The 16,370-nt window shown below is 40.8% G+C and overlaps 1 protein-coding gene across 1 annotated transcript in view; it reads left to right on the top strand.

Annotated features, from left to right (window-relative positions):
* The first annotated feature begins 1,769 nt into the window (after window positions 1-1,769).
* The window catches only part of GALM (galactose mutarotase), a 46,413-nt gene continuing 31,812 nt past the window's right edge, over window positions 1,770-16,370 (top strand). Inside the window, exons 1-3 of the mRNA XM_019742276.2 lie at window positions 1,770-2,165; window positions 9,821-9,975; window positions 14,041-14,247. Of these exons, the coding sequence (XP_019597835.2) occupies window positions 1,976-2,165; window positions 9,821-9,975; window positions 14,041-14,247 (552 nt within the window). The 5' untranslated portion in view covers window positions 1,770-1,975. The remainder of the gene's footprint in view (window positions 2,166-9,820; window positions 9,976-14,040; window positions 14,248-16,370) is intronic.

The raw sequence follows: 16,370 nt of genomic DNA on the forward strand, positions 1-16,370 counted from the left end.
ACAAATATTCCATTTGAGTACCACTGTGGGAGTAGGAAAATGGGATATTTGGGTAAGAAAAATCAAGGTTTGTGCCTGTTAGCTGCCTTAGCCAATGTAGTTCTATTTGGCTCAATAAGTCAAACCTTGAAAAGCAAAAGGAAAACAAAATCAACAAATGTACTTCTTGCATCTTAGAGAGACATCTAAGATGTTTCATTTTCTACCAAGCCAAGCTACAAGACTTACCCTAGTGACATTTGGCTTTGGCCATTCAAATACATTTATTTCTTTCCGTAACAACACAAGTTTGGCAGAACATTGAGAACTGGCAGCTGAGAAAAGAAAATGCTGTCTTCCTGCTCACAGAAGAGATTCTAAGACATCCTTGCTAATACAGCATTGCCAAAAGGGCTTGTGTATGAATCAGCCATAAATGTTAAGTGGGCTGATGAGGGTTGCAAAGTTTATGAGAATTTCGGATGAAACAGCACGTAAGAGTGCCTGTCAATTACTGGATGAGTGTGGTGCAATCTGTAATTTGACTTGTTTGGGTCTTTTTGTTATTATATGTTACACTTCAGTGAAGCCTGTTGCAAGCTCTCATTTTTCTTTGCTATCAGAATTCCCCTGCTTCATGAATGAGAATTGAGGATTTGTGGTAAAAATCCTAAATATTCCTGCCAACTACACAGACAGGAAGGGCTGAGAGACAGTTGTGTTCTATTAGCATCTGATTCCAGGAACCTGATTCCAATTCTCCTAAGTTCCTAATCATAAATCCTTTTGGCACTCATCACAGTCTAGTTGGATCCCCTCTGAAGTCCCTAGGAAGCAAACAAAAGCAGCATCAGGCAAAGACTAGATGAGTATACAGACAGTCAAGTAAATGTTTTCAGGCTTCCAGCATCCTTCCTCCCTCGGTCCAGGACTGTTCAGCGTTGCCAGATTAGGCAAAGAAATACACAGGCTCCTGTATTTTATCTGACAATCCTATTAAGGCCTTTAATAGCTCTATTTTAGTCCTCTGTCATCTAAGCCTATTTCAGGGGGGAAAAAACCCTGAGATTAGTCATCAAAACTTAGAGCTATATTTCTCAAAGTTTGGTCCCAGATGATCTACACTGGAATAACCTGGGGAACATGTGAAAAAGGCAGATTCCTGAGTGTCACCATAGACTCACAAAATCAGAAATTCCAGGGACAGTACTGGGAATATGCATTTTTAAAATTTCAAATAATTCTGAGTCACACTAAAGAATGACAATTATATAATGACCTCAGTGTCTTTCCTCTCCCAGCAGTACATACTGAAAGCCTTTCTCTGCTTGTGGAAAGGAGGTAATGAAAGTACAGTACCTGACATTTATGAAGACCTTCATAAATATTTGTTTCCTTCTTAAAGGAACTTTAAACTTCAGGAACAAGAGGAGGTAGGTACCCTTTCCCAGGTCCCTGAAGAAAAGAAAGCAGGAGTCTTCCACTGATCACCTTCTTATACACCTCACCATCTACCCCTGAATCTGTCTATGCTGCTACTCCAGGCCAGCAGTCAGGAGAGAATTTTCCCCCAAGATCTGCCCCACTGGCTCTAATTCTGCTCTCTGTATTTTCCCGCATTTTATCTGAAAGTCAGCCACCAACATTAATGAACAGCTCATTGCATGTTGAGAACCACGGGCCAGGGAAAGAGGTAGAATCCTGCAGATTCAGGATTGGGGTTAGAAAGACTACAGGCCCCAAAATGCAATTTCACTTTCCAAAGACTACCATTCCCAACATGCAATGCAGCCAGAGTTAGCAATGAAAAAGAACTGCAAATCTGGCTGGAAATTTTGCCTTCAAGTTTGCAGGAATGGTCACTCCCTAAATCCAGGCAAGGAAGGGGAGGAGTCTGAGCCGTGTCTCGCCCCTTGTCCCGTAAACTTCAGTCGCTAGGAGTTTGGTGGCCCGAATTCGAAAGGCCAGGAGTAGCAGAACAACCTGGGACTTCTCAATGGTTTCGGTGACGAGAGCCGTGTTTGGAGACCTGCCCTTGGGGGCAGGGACGGTGGAGAAGTTCCAGCTGCAATCAGACCTGCTGAAAGTGGACCTCATCTCCTGGGGCTGCACCATCACGGCCCTGGAGGTCAAAGACAGGCAGGGCAGAGCCTCAGATGTGGTCCTTGGCTTTGCCGAGTTGGAAGGTGCGTTGACCTCTGCCCCCAGGCCCATCCCGCAAACGCCCCTCCCGCCTGACGCGGTGCTGGGACCAAGGGGGAAGGACCCGAACTTGGAATGGTCAGGAATGCTTGGATCCCGCTAACTCAGTGTTGCGATTCAGTGCTTGGAAAAAGACAAAATGAATAGAAACAGCTATAGGACTTGGCCTCTGGTTATCCATTCAGGCTTTGCCTCGATTAATTTCAAAAGTCAACGAGGGTAAACTAAAATTCCAGCAACCCTGTAGCTACCTTTGAACTGCCTGACCTTTATGAGGGCAGGAGAGGAAAAAAACGGGCTGGGGGTTGTGGCTCCCAGTACCTTCCCTTGCCCTTTCTGAAGAAGGAAAATCAAAGACCTGTGTCTTCTACTTCCTTTTTCCTTGATCAGATTCTTTGAGGCATGGTTGTCTCAGAAATGCTCAGGGGGTACCAGCTTATCCACTTTGATTTAGTGGGGTTACTGCCCAGCACCCCCTGCTCAATAACCATGTAGGGAATGGAACAAAGAAGTGTAGAAATGAAGTCTCCTTCTAACTAGAGTGGACTTTTATTCTGTTGGAATCTGTGGGCGATTAAGATCACCTATTTTTTTTTTTTAATTAGTTTCAGGTGCACAAGACACTTAGACGTTTATCATTTATATCCCTCACACTGTGTGAACCCCCCTCCCCCCATCCACTATCCCTCTGTACGTTCCCCAAATTAATTTTCAAACCCCCATGACCATCTTGTGGTTACCGACTATTTTTCAAAACCTCTCACCTTCCCCTTATCCCCACACCCCCGCCCCTCTAGCAACCCTCTGTTTTTCCTCCATGTTTCCAAAACTGTCTCTGATTAGTTCATTCACTTATTCTTTTCTTTAGATTCCGCATATAAGTGAGATCATATGGTATTTGTCTTTCTCTTTCTGACTTATTTCACTTAACATAATGTTCTCTAATAAGATCACCTATTCATGCATTTAAAAACTTAATTATTCAATGAGACCGACAAGGTTGCCACCCTCTTGGAGATTGCAGTTTAGCTGGGGATAGAACGTTTGGCCAAATAATTGCATAAATAAATAATTACAATTGCACTTTGATCACAACAAAAGAAAATGTACACAGTGCTCTGTTGGCACTAGGGTGTAACCAGACAGAAAATGAGGTCTGAAATAAAACTGCCTGCCTGAGAACTAATACTCTCTGTTCAATGGTAGGGGTGTGAACAAAATCTGTTACAGAGGAGGTTTGAGGTTTTCCTTTAGGCGCATCTTTCTGTCTGTTTGGTTCTTTAAATATGTAGCATGGCTCATGGTTGGAGGTCAACAGAAAATTCTTGAGAGTATTGGTTTTCCCGTAGGAGACTGAAATTTGCTCCCCATATCCTTAACAAAATGTCTTAGAATATTCCTAAGGATCCTATTCCTTGCTCTCTGGTTGCTTCCACAGCTTGCCTTGGAGAGGTAATCTTCAGCAGAATCTCTTTAGTAACTTCAGCAAGTCTATTACAGGAGACTCATGGGTAGGAAGTTATAGGGACATGAGGAAAAGCAGCTCCACTTCCCCTTCGTCTCCAAGACCCCTTGAATTTCTGGTTTCTGGGGTTAGGAGTTCACATCTGTCGTCAAAGTCAGGAGGCAAGAGGGTTGACAAGTGACAAAGGAAGATTCTTCAGAATCATTTTGCTGAGTCACCTCTCTCTGTTAGTAGCATAACCATTTTCTAGAATGAAACAGAACCATCAAGAGATGACTTGATTGGTGCAAAATTGCCCATGGAGTCCAAGAATTGGATATGAGGCCTACAATTGCAGAGCCAGAAAAGAATTGGAAATGATAAGCTAAGAGCACCTAGTTGCATTAGGTTGGTGCAAAAGTAATTGCTGTTTTTGTAGTTATTTTTAACCTTTTAAACTGCAGTTATTTTTACACCAACCTAATATCATCTCATTTCCATCTCTGCCTTATCACCGTTTAGGCCCTATCCCCACACACTCAATTCTTCCTGTTTTTAGTTCTGATGTGAGTCACGTGGATTTTAAAGCACAAGGTGTCTTTCTGGAATTCATATGAAATGCGTGTCATGGTGACGTGGCACCTGGGAAGCACAGGGCATAGGAGTGCTGGTTTTGTGAGGGCATTTATACAATTGCCTCTAAGAGTCTATGACTCTTGTGGCAGTCTGGGTGCAAGAAAGTATTATCCCTAAATGTGCTTAAGAGGGAGAAAAAAAAACCTGATCCTCTCAGATTACAATGATCTCTTTTGTATTGTCTTGCCCTCCATGTTACTGACATCTCTTGAAAAAGTTAAAGAGCCTTTTCTTAACCAGGATGCATCACAAGCTTCACAAAAAACATCTAAAATATTCTAGGTGCTGGATCAAGAGAGATCTTTTCATTCTTGTGCTACAATGTAGATAATTTAATTACGTATTTTAAAAAGCAATCGAGCTGTTTTCAAAAGAGAAGTTGGGGGGGAAAATGCCCAGAACAGCCAGTAATACTTCCTGCAGCCATCTTTGAGGTCATTGCAGGCTGCCCCTTGTTCCCTTTTTAAAGCCCTGTCTTTCAGGTTTTTGTAGATCCTTTTAGTATTGCCGAAGATAAAGAAGACTTCATATATGTCACAACAGGAAGCACAATTGTCTCAATCAGATTACAGTCATGTGCCAAATAATGATGTTTGGGTCAATATCCGACTGCACATACTCGGTACGGTGGTATACCATATAGACTAGGTGTGTAGTAGGCTTTACTAACAGGTTTGTGTAAGTGCACTCTATGATGTTTGTATAACAACGAAATCTCCTAACAGTGTGTCCCCATTGTTAAGCAATGCATGACTGTAGTATGGAATGGTGCTCTGCGGCTATTTTGATCAATTCTAGTGTATTACAACCCATGGTTGTTTTTTAAGCAACAGTGGTTGTTTTTTAAGTAAGGACTCTGGGTAGCTGGGGTACAGGAATAGGAAGGAGACTTAATTTTCACTACATAGCCTTTAAGAATGTCTGAGTATATTATGTAAACAAATAGGCAAATAACTTAAAGCAATAAGATATGACAGAGTAGGGGGTTACCTTCATTACCATGTCCCAAAAAGGTTTTGAGCCACGGGGAAGAACTAAGCATGGATAATTCCATTAGACATGGTCCTTTTATAACTGCCAGGTTAGATGTGAACTATCTCCAATTTCCCAGATTGATTATATAAACTGCTTGGATCATGGCCATGACCAGAGGTCAGAATGGTTTGATTTCTTCCTGGGAAAATGAGATCTTCCTTCTGTAGAATACTAAAGAGGTAAATCATACGATCTTTTAGTTACAGGCTGGAAAAATCAGCCATGCCTCCCGTGAGTTTTTCTACCATTTTTTGTATTTAAAATATCTTTAAATGTTTTTCATCTGCATGTCCCACCTGCAGTCATGATTTCTTTCAAAACCTATGATGAGAATATTTGCTTATAAGCCGCACATATAAACAACCTACCCATACAATCCATGAAACTCCTTCCCCTCCATCTTCCCACCAACACCCAGTTACCACCAAATACCCACCTCTTAATGCCATGAGAGCCATTATAGAAAAACTAGGAAAAAATAAATGTAGTGCTTTTAGAAAACCTGAGTTCATAAGAGGGAATGGAGGAAAAGAGACCAGTTTAGAGGCTGCAGTTTAATATTACAGATGCCCAAGAGTGCACTTAGAGAAGCATTGAAAATTCTTGGTTTAAATCTGTTTTGTCCCTCACAGCTATGTGACCTTAAGCAAATTATTTAAATAGGTCGCCGGACCTATTTCCTCACCTGAAACAAATGGATAATGATTAAACGTGCTATGGGCTGTGATGTTGTGTGACTATGGTGAACAATTAATAATTTTTATCTCTTTTCCTTCCTTTGCCCCTAAATATCTTCCCTCACACTTTGAACTTTTTATTTCACTTTGTTAACTGCAAAAAAATGGCATGGAGATTCATCTGGGACAACCAGCAGCCATTTAAAAATAAAATAGTTGGGATGCTTAAAGGGCTTGTCAATTAAAGTAATGTTTGTTTTGCTCAGAAAGTCAAAGAAAAGTTGTTCAGGGTATAGAGGTTTTGAGACTAGTGTGCAATTTTATTTGAGACTTCAGGGCACTCTGGCAAAGGTTTGGGCTGTCTAGGATGAAGGTCATAGCTGGGATCCTTGAGCTGTTAGAGGAATGGAAAGGGCCGCATAACCCACGGTTAAGCCTTTATTAATAATATATTCTGACCAACCCCTTGCCCAGAAAAAGGGACAAAGTTTTCCTGTACCCTTTATCCCATGTCAGCAATTGACTTGATTAAATCTGCATTCAATCTTGATTGAATCTGGCTTGACCTATAAACTTTGCCCTTTTTATGGAAAACAGTGTTTTCTGTATTTCCAAACAAGCTTTTTAGTCACATCCTATTCAAGATTTGGGGAATGTCACTTTTTGTAATTCTGATTTGATGTAAAAGCTTAGTAACATATGAAGATAGTATAAAATCCATTTGTTCTGAAGAGATTTTCCGAGACAGGTGGGAGCAGTGGTTTCTGCTGTCCTTATGATCTAATCTTTAAAACTCTTCATCTAAACTAAGGACCAACCAGTGTTTCTTATCTCCATGGGCTTATTAACTAGAAAGTGGTCCCTTCTGAAGGAATTCTTACAAGCCCATGAGGCAGCAGCTTTGCTATTGCTATTGGATTTGTCATTGTTGCTAAGCATGTGGCTAGAAGAGAGTACGGGCTCAGTGAACACTTGTTGAATGAATCCAGGTGAGAGTCAAAAATAGATAGAGCCAAACAATTTTTGAACAACAATTCTGCTTTTCTTCACATTTTTGAGCTCCTGAAAAGCAAGTTAATGTTCCGCATTCTCTGTCATCAGGAAAATAAAAATTGGAAGAACAGTGAGACCTATTAGAATAAAAGTTCAGAACACTGACACCACCAAATGCTGGCAAGGATGTGGCGCAATAGGAATGCAAATGGTGCAGCCACTTTGGGAGACAGTTTGGTAGTTCTTACAAAACTAAACAGACTCTAAGTATATGACACGGCAATCGCATTCCTTGGTATTTACTCAAAGGCGTTAAAAACTTATGTCCACATGAAAACCTGCATATGAATGTTTATAGTAGCTTTATTCATAATTGTCCAAGCTTGAAAGCAACCAAGGTGTTCCTTGTAGGAGAATGGATAGATAAAGTGGTACATCCAGACAATGGAATATTATTCGGTGCTAAAAAGAAATGAGCTATTAAGCCACAAAAAGCCACGGAGGACCCTTAAATACATATTACTAAATGAAAGAAGTCCATCTTCAAAAGCTATATACTGTATGATTCCAACTATATAACACTATGAAAAAGGCAAATCTATGGAGACAGCAAAACAAAGATCAGTGGTTTACAGGGGCTAAGGGGATGGGAGGGATGAATAGGCAGCACACAGATTTTTATGGCGCTGAAAATACTCTGGATGATATTAAAATGATGGACGCATGTCATTATACATTTGTCCAAACACATAGCATGTACAACACTAAGAGTGAACCCTAATGTGAATTATGGACTCTGGGTAATTATGATGTGTCAATGTAGGTTCATCCATTGTAACAAATGCACCACTCGGGTAGGGGGGTGTTGATAATGGGGGAGGCATGTGGGGGAATGGGGGTATATGGGAAATCTCTGTACCTTCTGCTCAATTTTGCTGTGAATTTAAAGCTGCTCTAAAAAATGAAGTATTAAAAACAAAAATAAAAGCAGATGAAGCAAAACTAAGAAAAGATTGTTTGGCCCCTTGGGACTGCTTTTGGTTACCCAGTGTAAGGGATTTTAAAGCTACAACTTCAGAGAGAAGAGGGTAGGGAGACAGGTGGGAGCTGGTGGAAAGATTAGCCTGGCCTGTGCTAAGAGGTGATGGTCAGTTCAATGAACCAGAAAGCCTTGCACTTTCCAAATGATGTGATACTCAAGAACATGTACTCAGGAGCCTGAATACTTGGGTTCAAATCCTGGTCCTGCTACTAACTAACTAGCTATGTGTTTTGGGCAAGTTACTTAACCTTTCTGTCCTCAGTTTCCATACCTGTAAACTAAGGGTAATAATAGTGTCTACCTCATAGAAGTATTCTGAGGATGAAATGAGTTAAATGTAGAGCACTTAGAGAGTGGCTGAGACTTAGCAAGCGCTCAGTAAGCATTAGCTACTATGATAGTCTATGGGCAGGACTCGGGACCTACAGATGAGCAAAGAGGTGAACCAGGAAAGACCTGGAAGAGAATGATTAATGTTTCACTTATGCCCAACCAGTTGAGTAATGGGAACCTGTGACCTATATCCTGCGAGCCCTCCAGTCATGGTAAAAATAGTTCATATTTTGAATTGCATACTCTTCTGATCCAGTAGATGGTGATAGATACATGGTGCCACAGGCAAGAGGAATGGAATTGCAGGGGCATCTGAGTGAAGAATGAAGTAGAAAGTACTCCTGGTGATAATACAAAAAAAAAAAACTACTTCCTTAATCTCTGCCATTGTAATATGATCTAAAAGATTGTAACATAGAGGAAATTAAAGAGAAGGAAACTACTGTAATATGCCCATACACAAAGTTGTAAGTACAAGGATGCTAGATTGCTTTTTACAGCCCCCTAAAAAGCTGACAACGTTTATGCTCATCAATATGCCAATTAGCTATCGAAATGAATATGATTAACGGATATGTAGTCACATAGCTCTTAAGACATTTGGTAACTGAAAAATTGCAAAATGATGTGTATAGTAGGACTCTCTTTATAGAGAATATGTGTGTTTGTGTATTTCTATTTGCCTGAATGTAGTTAATTTAAAAAAACAAAAAACTTAGTGTATAGCAGTGATTATCTCTGGGAAGGAGCGGAATTGAGAGATGAAGGAGGGCTTTTGTGTTTTACTCTTTATTAAGGTTGCCAGGTTTAGCAAATAAAAATATAGGATGCCCAATTAAATTTGAATTTCAGATGAAAAACAAATATTTTTAAGTATTACTATGTGCTATGTGTAATAATAAAAATATGGACATACTTATACTCAAATATTATTCATTTACCTGAAATTAGATTTAACTGGGCATCCTATATTATACTTACATATTTAACATTCTTTAAAGGGTATTTTTATATACTAATTGTATGATTTTTTTTAATGAAAAAAAGAACAAGATAGTTCTTCTCAAGACTACACAAAAATGTAATTTTTAGTTAAGAAAATTGATTGGCCTAGAAAAACAGATTACAAAGCAGCATGTATACTAAAACCTCAGTTTTATGAAAAGCACTTATATACATATAGTAAATGACAGAAGGATATACATAAGAATATTAACAGTGGTTTTTGCTAATGATGACATTAAGATGATCTAAATGTCTTCTTTGTGCTTTATAAAGTTCTTCAAAATGTTTACTACTTTTAGAAAGGAAAATGCTCATGTGTAGACAACACCATTTTTCTGTGCTTCCATGAGGACTTTGCTATGCCCAGAGGGTTACTACCTGCAGATTCCCTGGGAAGAAAGTGGGGGGCAACAGTGTGAGCCTCACCTTTGATTTGAAGTGTTTAAAAAACTCTGTCATCCTGTGTCCTTGCAGGGTACCTTCAAAAGCAGCCCTACTTTGGAGCAGTGGTTGGCAGGGTAGCCAACCGAATTGCCAAAGGAACATTCACATTGGACGGGAAGGAGTATAAGCTGGCCATTAACAACGGGCCCAACAGTCTGCATGGAGGAGTCAGAGGGTTTGATAAGGTGAGTCAGGGGCTTTGGACATTGTCCTTACCTGGGATAGTTAGTTCACAAAGTACCTTCAAGCATACATTCAGTTTGCCAGGCATAATCCTAGACCCTGGAGCAAATGCATTTGTAAAAGCGATACCCAAAAGAGGCTTCTCCCGTGGTTTTGGGGAGCAGATGCCCTGGCCCTGTTCCAGCACCCATCCTTCTCCAGCTCATCTGACCAGAACAGGCAGGGGAGCCCTGAGTGAAAGGGCAGTGAACCTTGACTTAGGAAAGACAGGGAATGACTTTCTCACAGCGTTGGGACCAGGGAGATGAGTTGACCTCAGGCACAAGAGGGATGAAAAATAATACCTAACCACTTACTGTGCCAGGCACAGAATGTATTATCTCTCACCCTTACTAGAACCCTGTATTATCACCAAAGAAGAAATCTGAGGCTCTGAAAGGCCACATACTCCTAAGTCAGCTGCTGGGCCTGAAGCCCTCATTCCTACACTACGACTGCTGGTGTCCTCCATGGCCAAAACCGTGAGTGCCCCCAATCCAACCCACCCCCCTGTATCTGTCATTAAGCCCCCTCCCCATGCAATGTGTGCTACATCCAGGCCTACCCTTCCACTGAAGTGCCTCATGCCTCAGAATTACCTGTTTCTCCCCCGTTCCCCTTTCCACATTAAAACTCCCATTCCCCACGTAAATCCCAGTAAAAACAAGGTTAGCAAAGCAAATCAATCAGCTTTTCCCTGAGGTAGGAATGCCTGGCCTCCTGCTTCCTGGCTAGGTGGGAATCTGCTAGTTAACCCCCAGTGATTCTCTTACTAGTCTAATTTCAGGCTGTGAGGGAGATTTTTTTGGTAATTAACTTTCCTTTGAATTATACCAGCCAGGTTATTTCCTAGAGAAGAGCCAGAGAAGACAGCAACATGTATGGCAGTGAAGGATCACAATATCTTTTCTGCCTCTGGCCACCACCTGTCCTGTTGAAGGAAGTTGGTCACTCTCTGTTTCCCCTGTCCCACCAGCTTCCTGTCTGTGGCCTAGAAACAGACTGTCCCATCGGTTTCCCTTTCCTCAGTGATGAGACTCCTCACGCCAGGGAGGCATGGAGGCAGAGGGTCTTTGGAATATGCCAGGTCCGTGGGCAAACCCCAACCAGAGGAAGTTAGGCCCAGCTCTGGTCGGACAGGCATCTTCAGAGGAGCCTCGCAATAGCACCTCATTCTAGCTTGTTCCTGCTCTCTCTGTTCTACTGGTATTTTCTGTGGTGTTGCTTAACATGCATGTTCTGTATGAACACAGCAAATAGTGAGTATACGTATTTACGTATCTTTGAGTGCGCTGTGTGTACTGAGCCCCTTCTGTGAACCAGGAAGCGTAACAGGATGGGGATTTCTGAGGCTCACAGTATAGTGAGGGGGTAGGACCCTTACATACATAACTGTTACAGGTGGGCTGCAACACCCATAATATAGACGACAGTGGTGTGATAGAGGAACCGGGTGTGGACAAATTAGTGACAACTGGGGAGGTGGGATTTGAACTGCCCTTGAAGAAAGGATAGCATTTCATTCAATATATGTGTATATTGGAGACAGTGACTTCACAACAGCACAGAGAGTTGGGGAAAGACTTGGAATGTTACGGAGCCATTGAAAGTTTTTGAATGGTAGGTTTTGATAACATGAGCAGTATCAGGTGAACTCTGTTTTACGTTGTGGTTGATCTCACTAGTTACTGAATAATTGTTGGCTTGGAGGTGTTTTTCTATTTATGTCAACACATTTTTTAAAAGATGAAATTTGAATAACCTGACAGGATTATAAATGGTATAAGTAGGCCTAAAGGTGCAAATTGGGAAATTTTCTGGAAATCTGGAAACTACAGGGTCAGGGAAATCCTTCCATGAACAGGAATTATACTTTCCATGGAATTATACTTACCTGATAACATTGGTTTAATATTATTACAAAAATCTTTCCATTGTGTCCTTTTTCTAAAGGAGGAAAACTAGGAAGCAAGTGAAGAACATTTTCTTTCAAATATTTTCTTCCTAAAATTTTCCATTTGGAGGATTCTCTTTCTTTCTTCAATCACACATATAACAGGTTTTATATATGAAGTGTCTAGAAAATTCAACGTTTCTCGGAGTTAATTAGAGTTAAAATTAATTTTTTACTAAGGTCAGTGAATTGGTTTCAAATACCAGCTGCTTTCACAGTAGGTAAAGGCAGAGACCTCAGTTCCCGCTGGGCTCCCCTTCCTGCCAAATGCTATGTCAGTGGGAGAGACGCAGACCATGCCAAGAGTGGGTGGGCAGAGCCTGGGCTCATGGGCCATTCCTCTGGCTCATAGGAGTTATTATTTTTCAAGTCCATTTGGAATGACAGTGTTTTTGGCCTCAACTCTTCTGTTGAAAATGGAGATTTGAACAAAACATTCACTGAAACTAAGATGTGGAATAGACTAGACAGTCAGGCCTTAGTTTGAATCCTAGCTCTGTCACTAATTCCATGTATAACTTTAAACAATATATATATGTTTTCCCCCTTTAAACAGTGGGCATGAATTCTGAAAGGGTTCTACTCTACTTCCTTGGGATGTGGAGGGTGGAAGTGAGCAAGTTAACTCCACTGAACTCAATTTGCTCATCTGTAAAATGGGGGTAATAATGTTAGTTGAAGCCACATGAAATTGCCACTGTTCAACTCTTTTGACCTACACATACGGTAAAAAAATTTTTGGTTCCACCAAATTCTTATCTTGCGAAATGATTTATGTAAAGTACCAGATCAATGGCTTTTGTAGCCCTCATGTCTGCAAAAGGCCTCTTTACTAGTGATCTCAGGGCTCCCCAAAGGGAGTGGGGGGTCTCTGGCCAACTTGTCCTCTGATAGTGTAGAATAAGACCGCTTGATTCAAATTTACTGTCTTACTAGCTGTGTGGCCTGGGACAAACAGCTTATCCTTTCTGAGCCTCAGCTCGCTCATCACTAAATGAGGATAATGGTATCTATAAGAGGGTATCTGTGAAGTTTCTCGCAAAGTGCCTTGTTTTGGTGTTCTGGTTTGTCTTTAAAATCTCAAGAAGGATAGTAAAAGTTCCTGAAGATAAGGGACAAGCAAGTGAAGAACCATCTTTCTTATTTTTAAAGGGAGAACTTTGGAAATTATATAAGAACCAAGTAACTCATGCTATTTGAAAAGATCATAGAAAAAAAAATTAGCATATTATCAGCAAACTCCTAAAAGAGGATGAAAATGCAAGATATTACTAGTTGTCTATGAACATCAGATGGCCACCTGATAAATGTTGGTTCTTCTTTCCCCATAAGTGTAATCTTGGGGCCTCCTAGGGCTAAGTTGAGAAAAATCCAAGATTTCTATTTCAAAAAGCAAAAAACTCTTATAAAACTTTTCTTCATATTTTTCTTGCTACTCTTAGAATCATAATTTCCAGAAACCGTTGAGATCATTTTTTCAACCCCTTTATTTTATGGACAGGATTGACGTCCAAAGCCACACCGTGAGCTTGGAACAAACCTGGCCCTAAACCTGTCCCCAAACCTGACTTGTGGGCTAGAACTCTTTTTATTGGAACAAGTACTTTCTTCTTTGTTTGGAACTCTGCCCAGGAAACAACGAGCACCTTACAGTGTTCTTTGTAAATATTTGTAAATAGTACCCCCAGGAGAGAGGGGCTGATTTATTAATGTTATTTTTAATACTATTATATTAACAGATAGCCGATATTGCTATATGATAGATACTCAGAATGGGTGCTGAGGTTAAAAAAAAGAAGGGAAAGAAAATATTGTAGACATATATGTATAGATTTAGGGAAAAGGAGTATGGGAAATATGAGTGAGGAGGTAGAGAGAAAAACTTCTTTTCTCTCAAAAGCTACTTTTCCATATAAAACAGAATTCTAGAATAACTAAGATCTAGGCTATTATTCTAAAATCTTATTGACTGTATAATCATTTCCCTTCCTGGAATTAGTGTCTTTAATATGTAAATGTGGCATTTAGCTTGGGATTGGAGTGACTAAACAGCTTGGAAACACTTTTTTTCTAGGTCCTCTGGACGCCTCGGGTGCTGTCAAACGGAGTCCAATTCTCTCGGGTCAGTCCAGATGGTGAGGAAGGTTACCCTGGGGAGTTAAAAGTCTGGGTGACATACACGCTGGATGGTGGAGAGCTCATGGTCAACTATCGAGCACAGAGCAATCAGACCACACCGGTCAATCTGACCAACCATTCTTATTTCAACCTGGCAGGCCAGGTAAGTGAGCTTGCCTCTGCTCTCCTGCTGTGCTATAAAGTGTAACGTGTCTCTTCTCTCCTGCAATGATGCGCTTTGTGGAATGACTTGGGGGAGTGGCTGGAGAAACCAACCCAGCATGGAATTACTCTGGTGATGGGGTCGCCCTGGTGATGATGAAAAGTACCCAGCAAAGTATCTGGCTCAGAGTAGGTGCTGAGTAAATGGAAGTTATAGAGAAAGATAGGATGGATACATTGTACTGCCATTAGAATTATCTGCTTCCCATGCACTCAGAAACTAACTAGCTATTTTAAGAACTCCCTCTCATCTAACTATAACATGTACTTCCCTTTGCTTCCCCCATTTCACTCCTACCCCCAAAACTTACTTATAATTAAAGTGCTTTCCACCCTTGGAACTTTGGAAATATACTTGGCCCAACCCCTTTAGATATATACTGCCAACATTTGTGTGTTCCCACAGCACAGCCTACCCTAACAGTGGTGTAGAGGCACTGACAACCCCCCTTAGATAATCTCTAAACTACCTCATTCCCTCCTAATTGAGGAGGCTATTGCCTGAGACAGAAGAACAAGGTTTAGCTAAACTCTAGATTATATCTGTTGCTTCCTCTTCATCTGAAGAACATCGTTCATTGTCTACTATGCTTGAATCACTTTGGCATGATTTCCTACCACAAGATGATGTTCACAGACAACTAGTGATATCTTGCATTTTCACCCTCTTTTAGGAGTTTGCTGATAATATGCTAATTTTTTTTCTATGATCTTTTCAAATAGCATGAGTTACTTGGTTCTTATATAATTTCCAAAGTTCTCCCTTCAAAAATAAGAAAGATGGTTCTTCACTTGCTTGTCCCTTATCTTCAGGAACTTTTACTATCCTTCTTGAGATCTTAAAGACAAACCAGAACACCAAAACAAAACACACATGGCCAGCCATAGAGGCTCTGCAATAATGTAACTAAAGACCCTACTTTTTAAAATAAGTTCAGAAAGACACTTGGCAAAAATGGAACAAAATATTAATGGTTTTATGTAGGTAGTAGATCATGGTGATTTTTCACTATTTTCTACATTTTTGTACACTTAGAACATCCTATTTTAGAATCAGGGGGTAGTCTAAAGGAACAGATTCAGAAACAGAAAGAAAAATTACGTTTGAGGTATTACATCTGCCAATGTGTTCCAGTGAAGTAAACAAAATGGCAATGTAAGGTTCACTAAGGCTCTTTTCGTTTACCTGGTAGAAGGACCCTCCTGACCAGAATTTTACACCCTTCCAATCCTACAGGGACTTGGAGCGACAGGTATTTTTGAATCCCTTTCCCGAGGCTGAATAGTTTCCAGATCACAGACCCCACACAGAAGGGTGGTCAGCGTCAGCTCCCTTCTGTATACCGCCTTAGTAAGTGCAGCTCAAATCCACAGCCGTTAGCTTCAGCGTGAGGGTGGGCAGGAGCCCTCAGCCTTTTGGGTAAGAGCGGATGGTCAGTCGACAGGCCTGGGGTCAAGGGACCTCGGCATTTTCAGAACACCTCTTGCCCTCCCCAGGGAAACATAACCATGTGTCTTAAACCCTCCCCAGGAACAGAGGTAAAAACTTGATATTTAAAGTAGTTAGTTCATCCAATATATTTTCTTCTTTTGTTAGTTTTTAAAATTTAATAGCAATATTTTTATTCTGCTTGGGGCCAAGGTTTGACTCACCACTTCTAAGTTTGAGTGTTGGAGGCCTGGGGGGAAGGGAGAACTGTGTTTTTCAAAGAATGGAAAAAGTATGTAGGTTGCAGGTTGATTGAGGTTGTTGGTTTTTTGTTGTTGTTGTTTTTTGGGAGTTTTGTGAGTGTTCCTTCCTTTGCCTAACACAACGTTGAGAGAACATGTTTCTTATTGAAACTTTACCTAAAGAGCTGTGAAAGCAGGCCTGGGGGATCTTTTGATGTGGTTCAGGTATGACTGGGTAGGTATGTCACCAAGGACCCAGGTTCTTCCATCTTTCCATCCTGTTTCTTCAGTGTTTTGGCTTTTGTCTTCAAGCTTGTCCCCTCATGGTTACCAGATGGTTGCCTCAACTCCAGGAATCACCTCTTCATATAGTCACATCCAGAGACAGAAAAG

Source organism: Rhinolophus sinicus, linkage group LG05 (assembly GCF_036562045.2).
Source record: "Rhinolophus sinicus isolate RSC01 linkage group LG05, ASM3656204v1, whole genome shotgun sequence".
In the NCBI taxonomy this organism is placed as follows: Eukaryota; Metazoa; Chordata; class Mammalia; order Chiroptera; family Rhinolophidae; genus Rhinolophus; species Rhinolophus sinicus.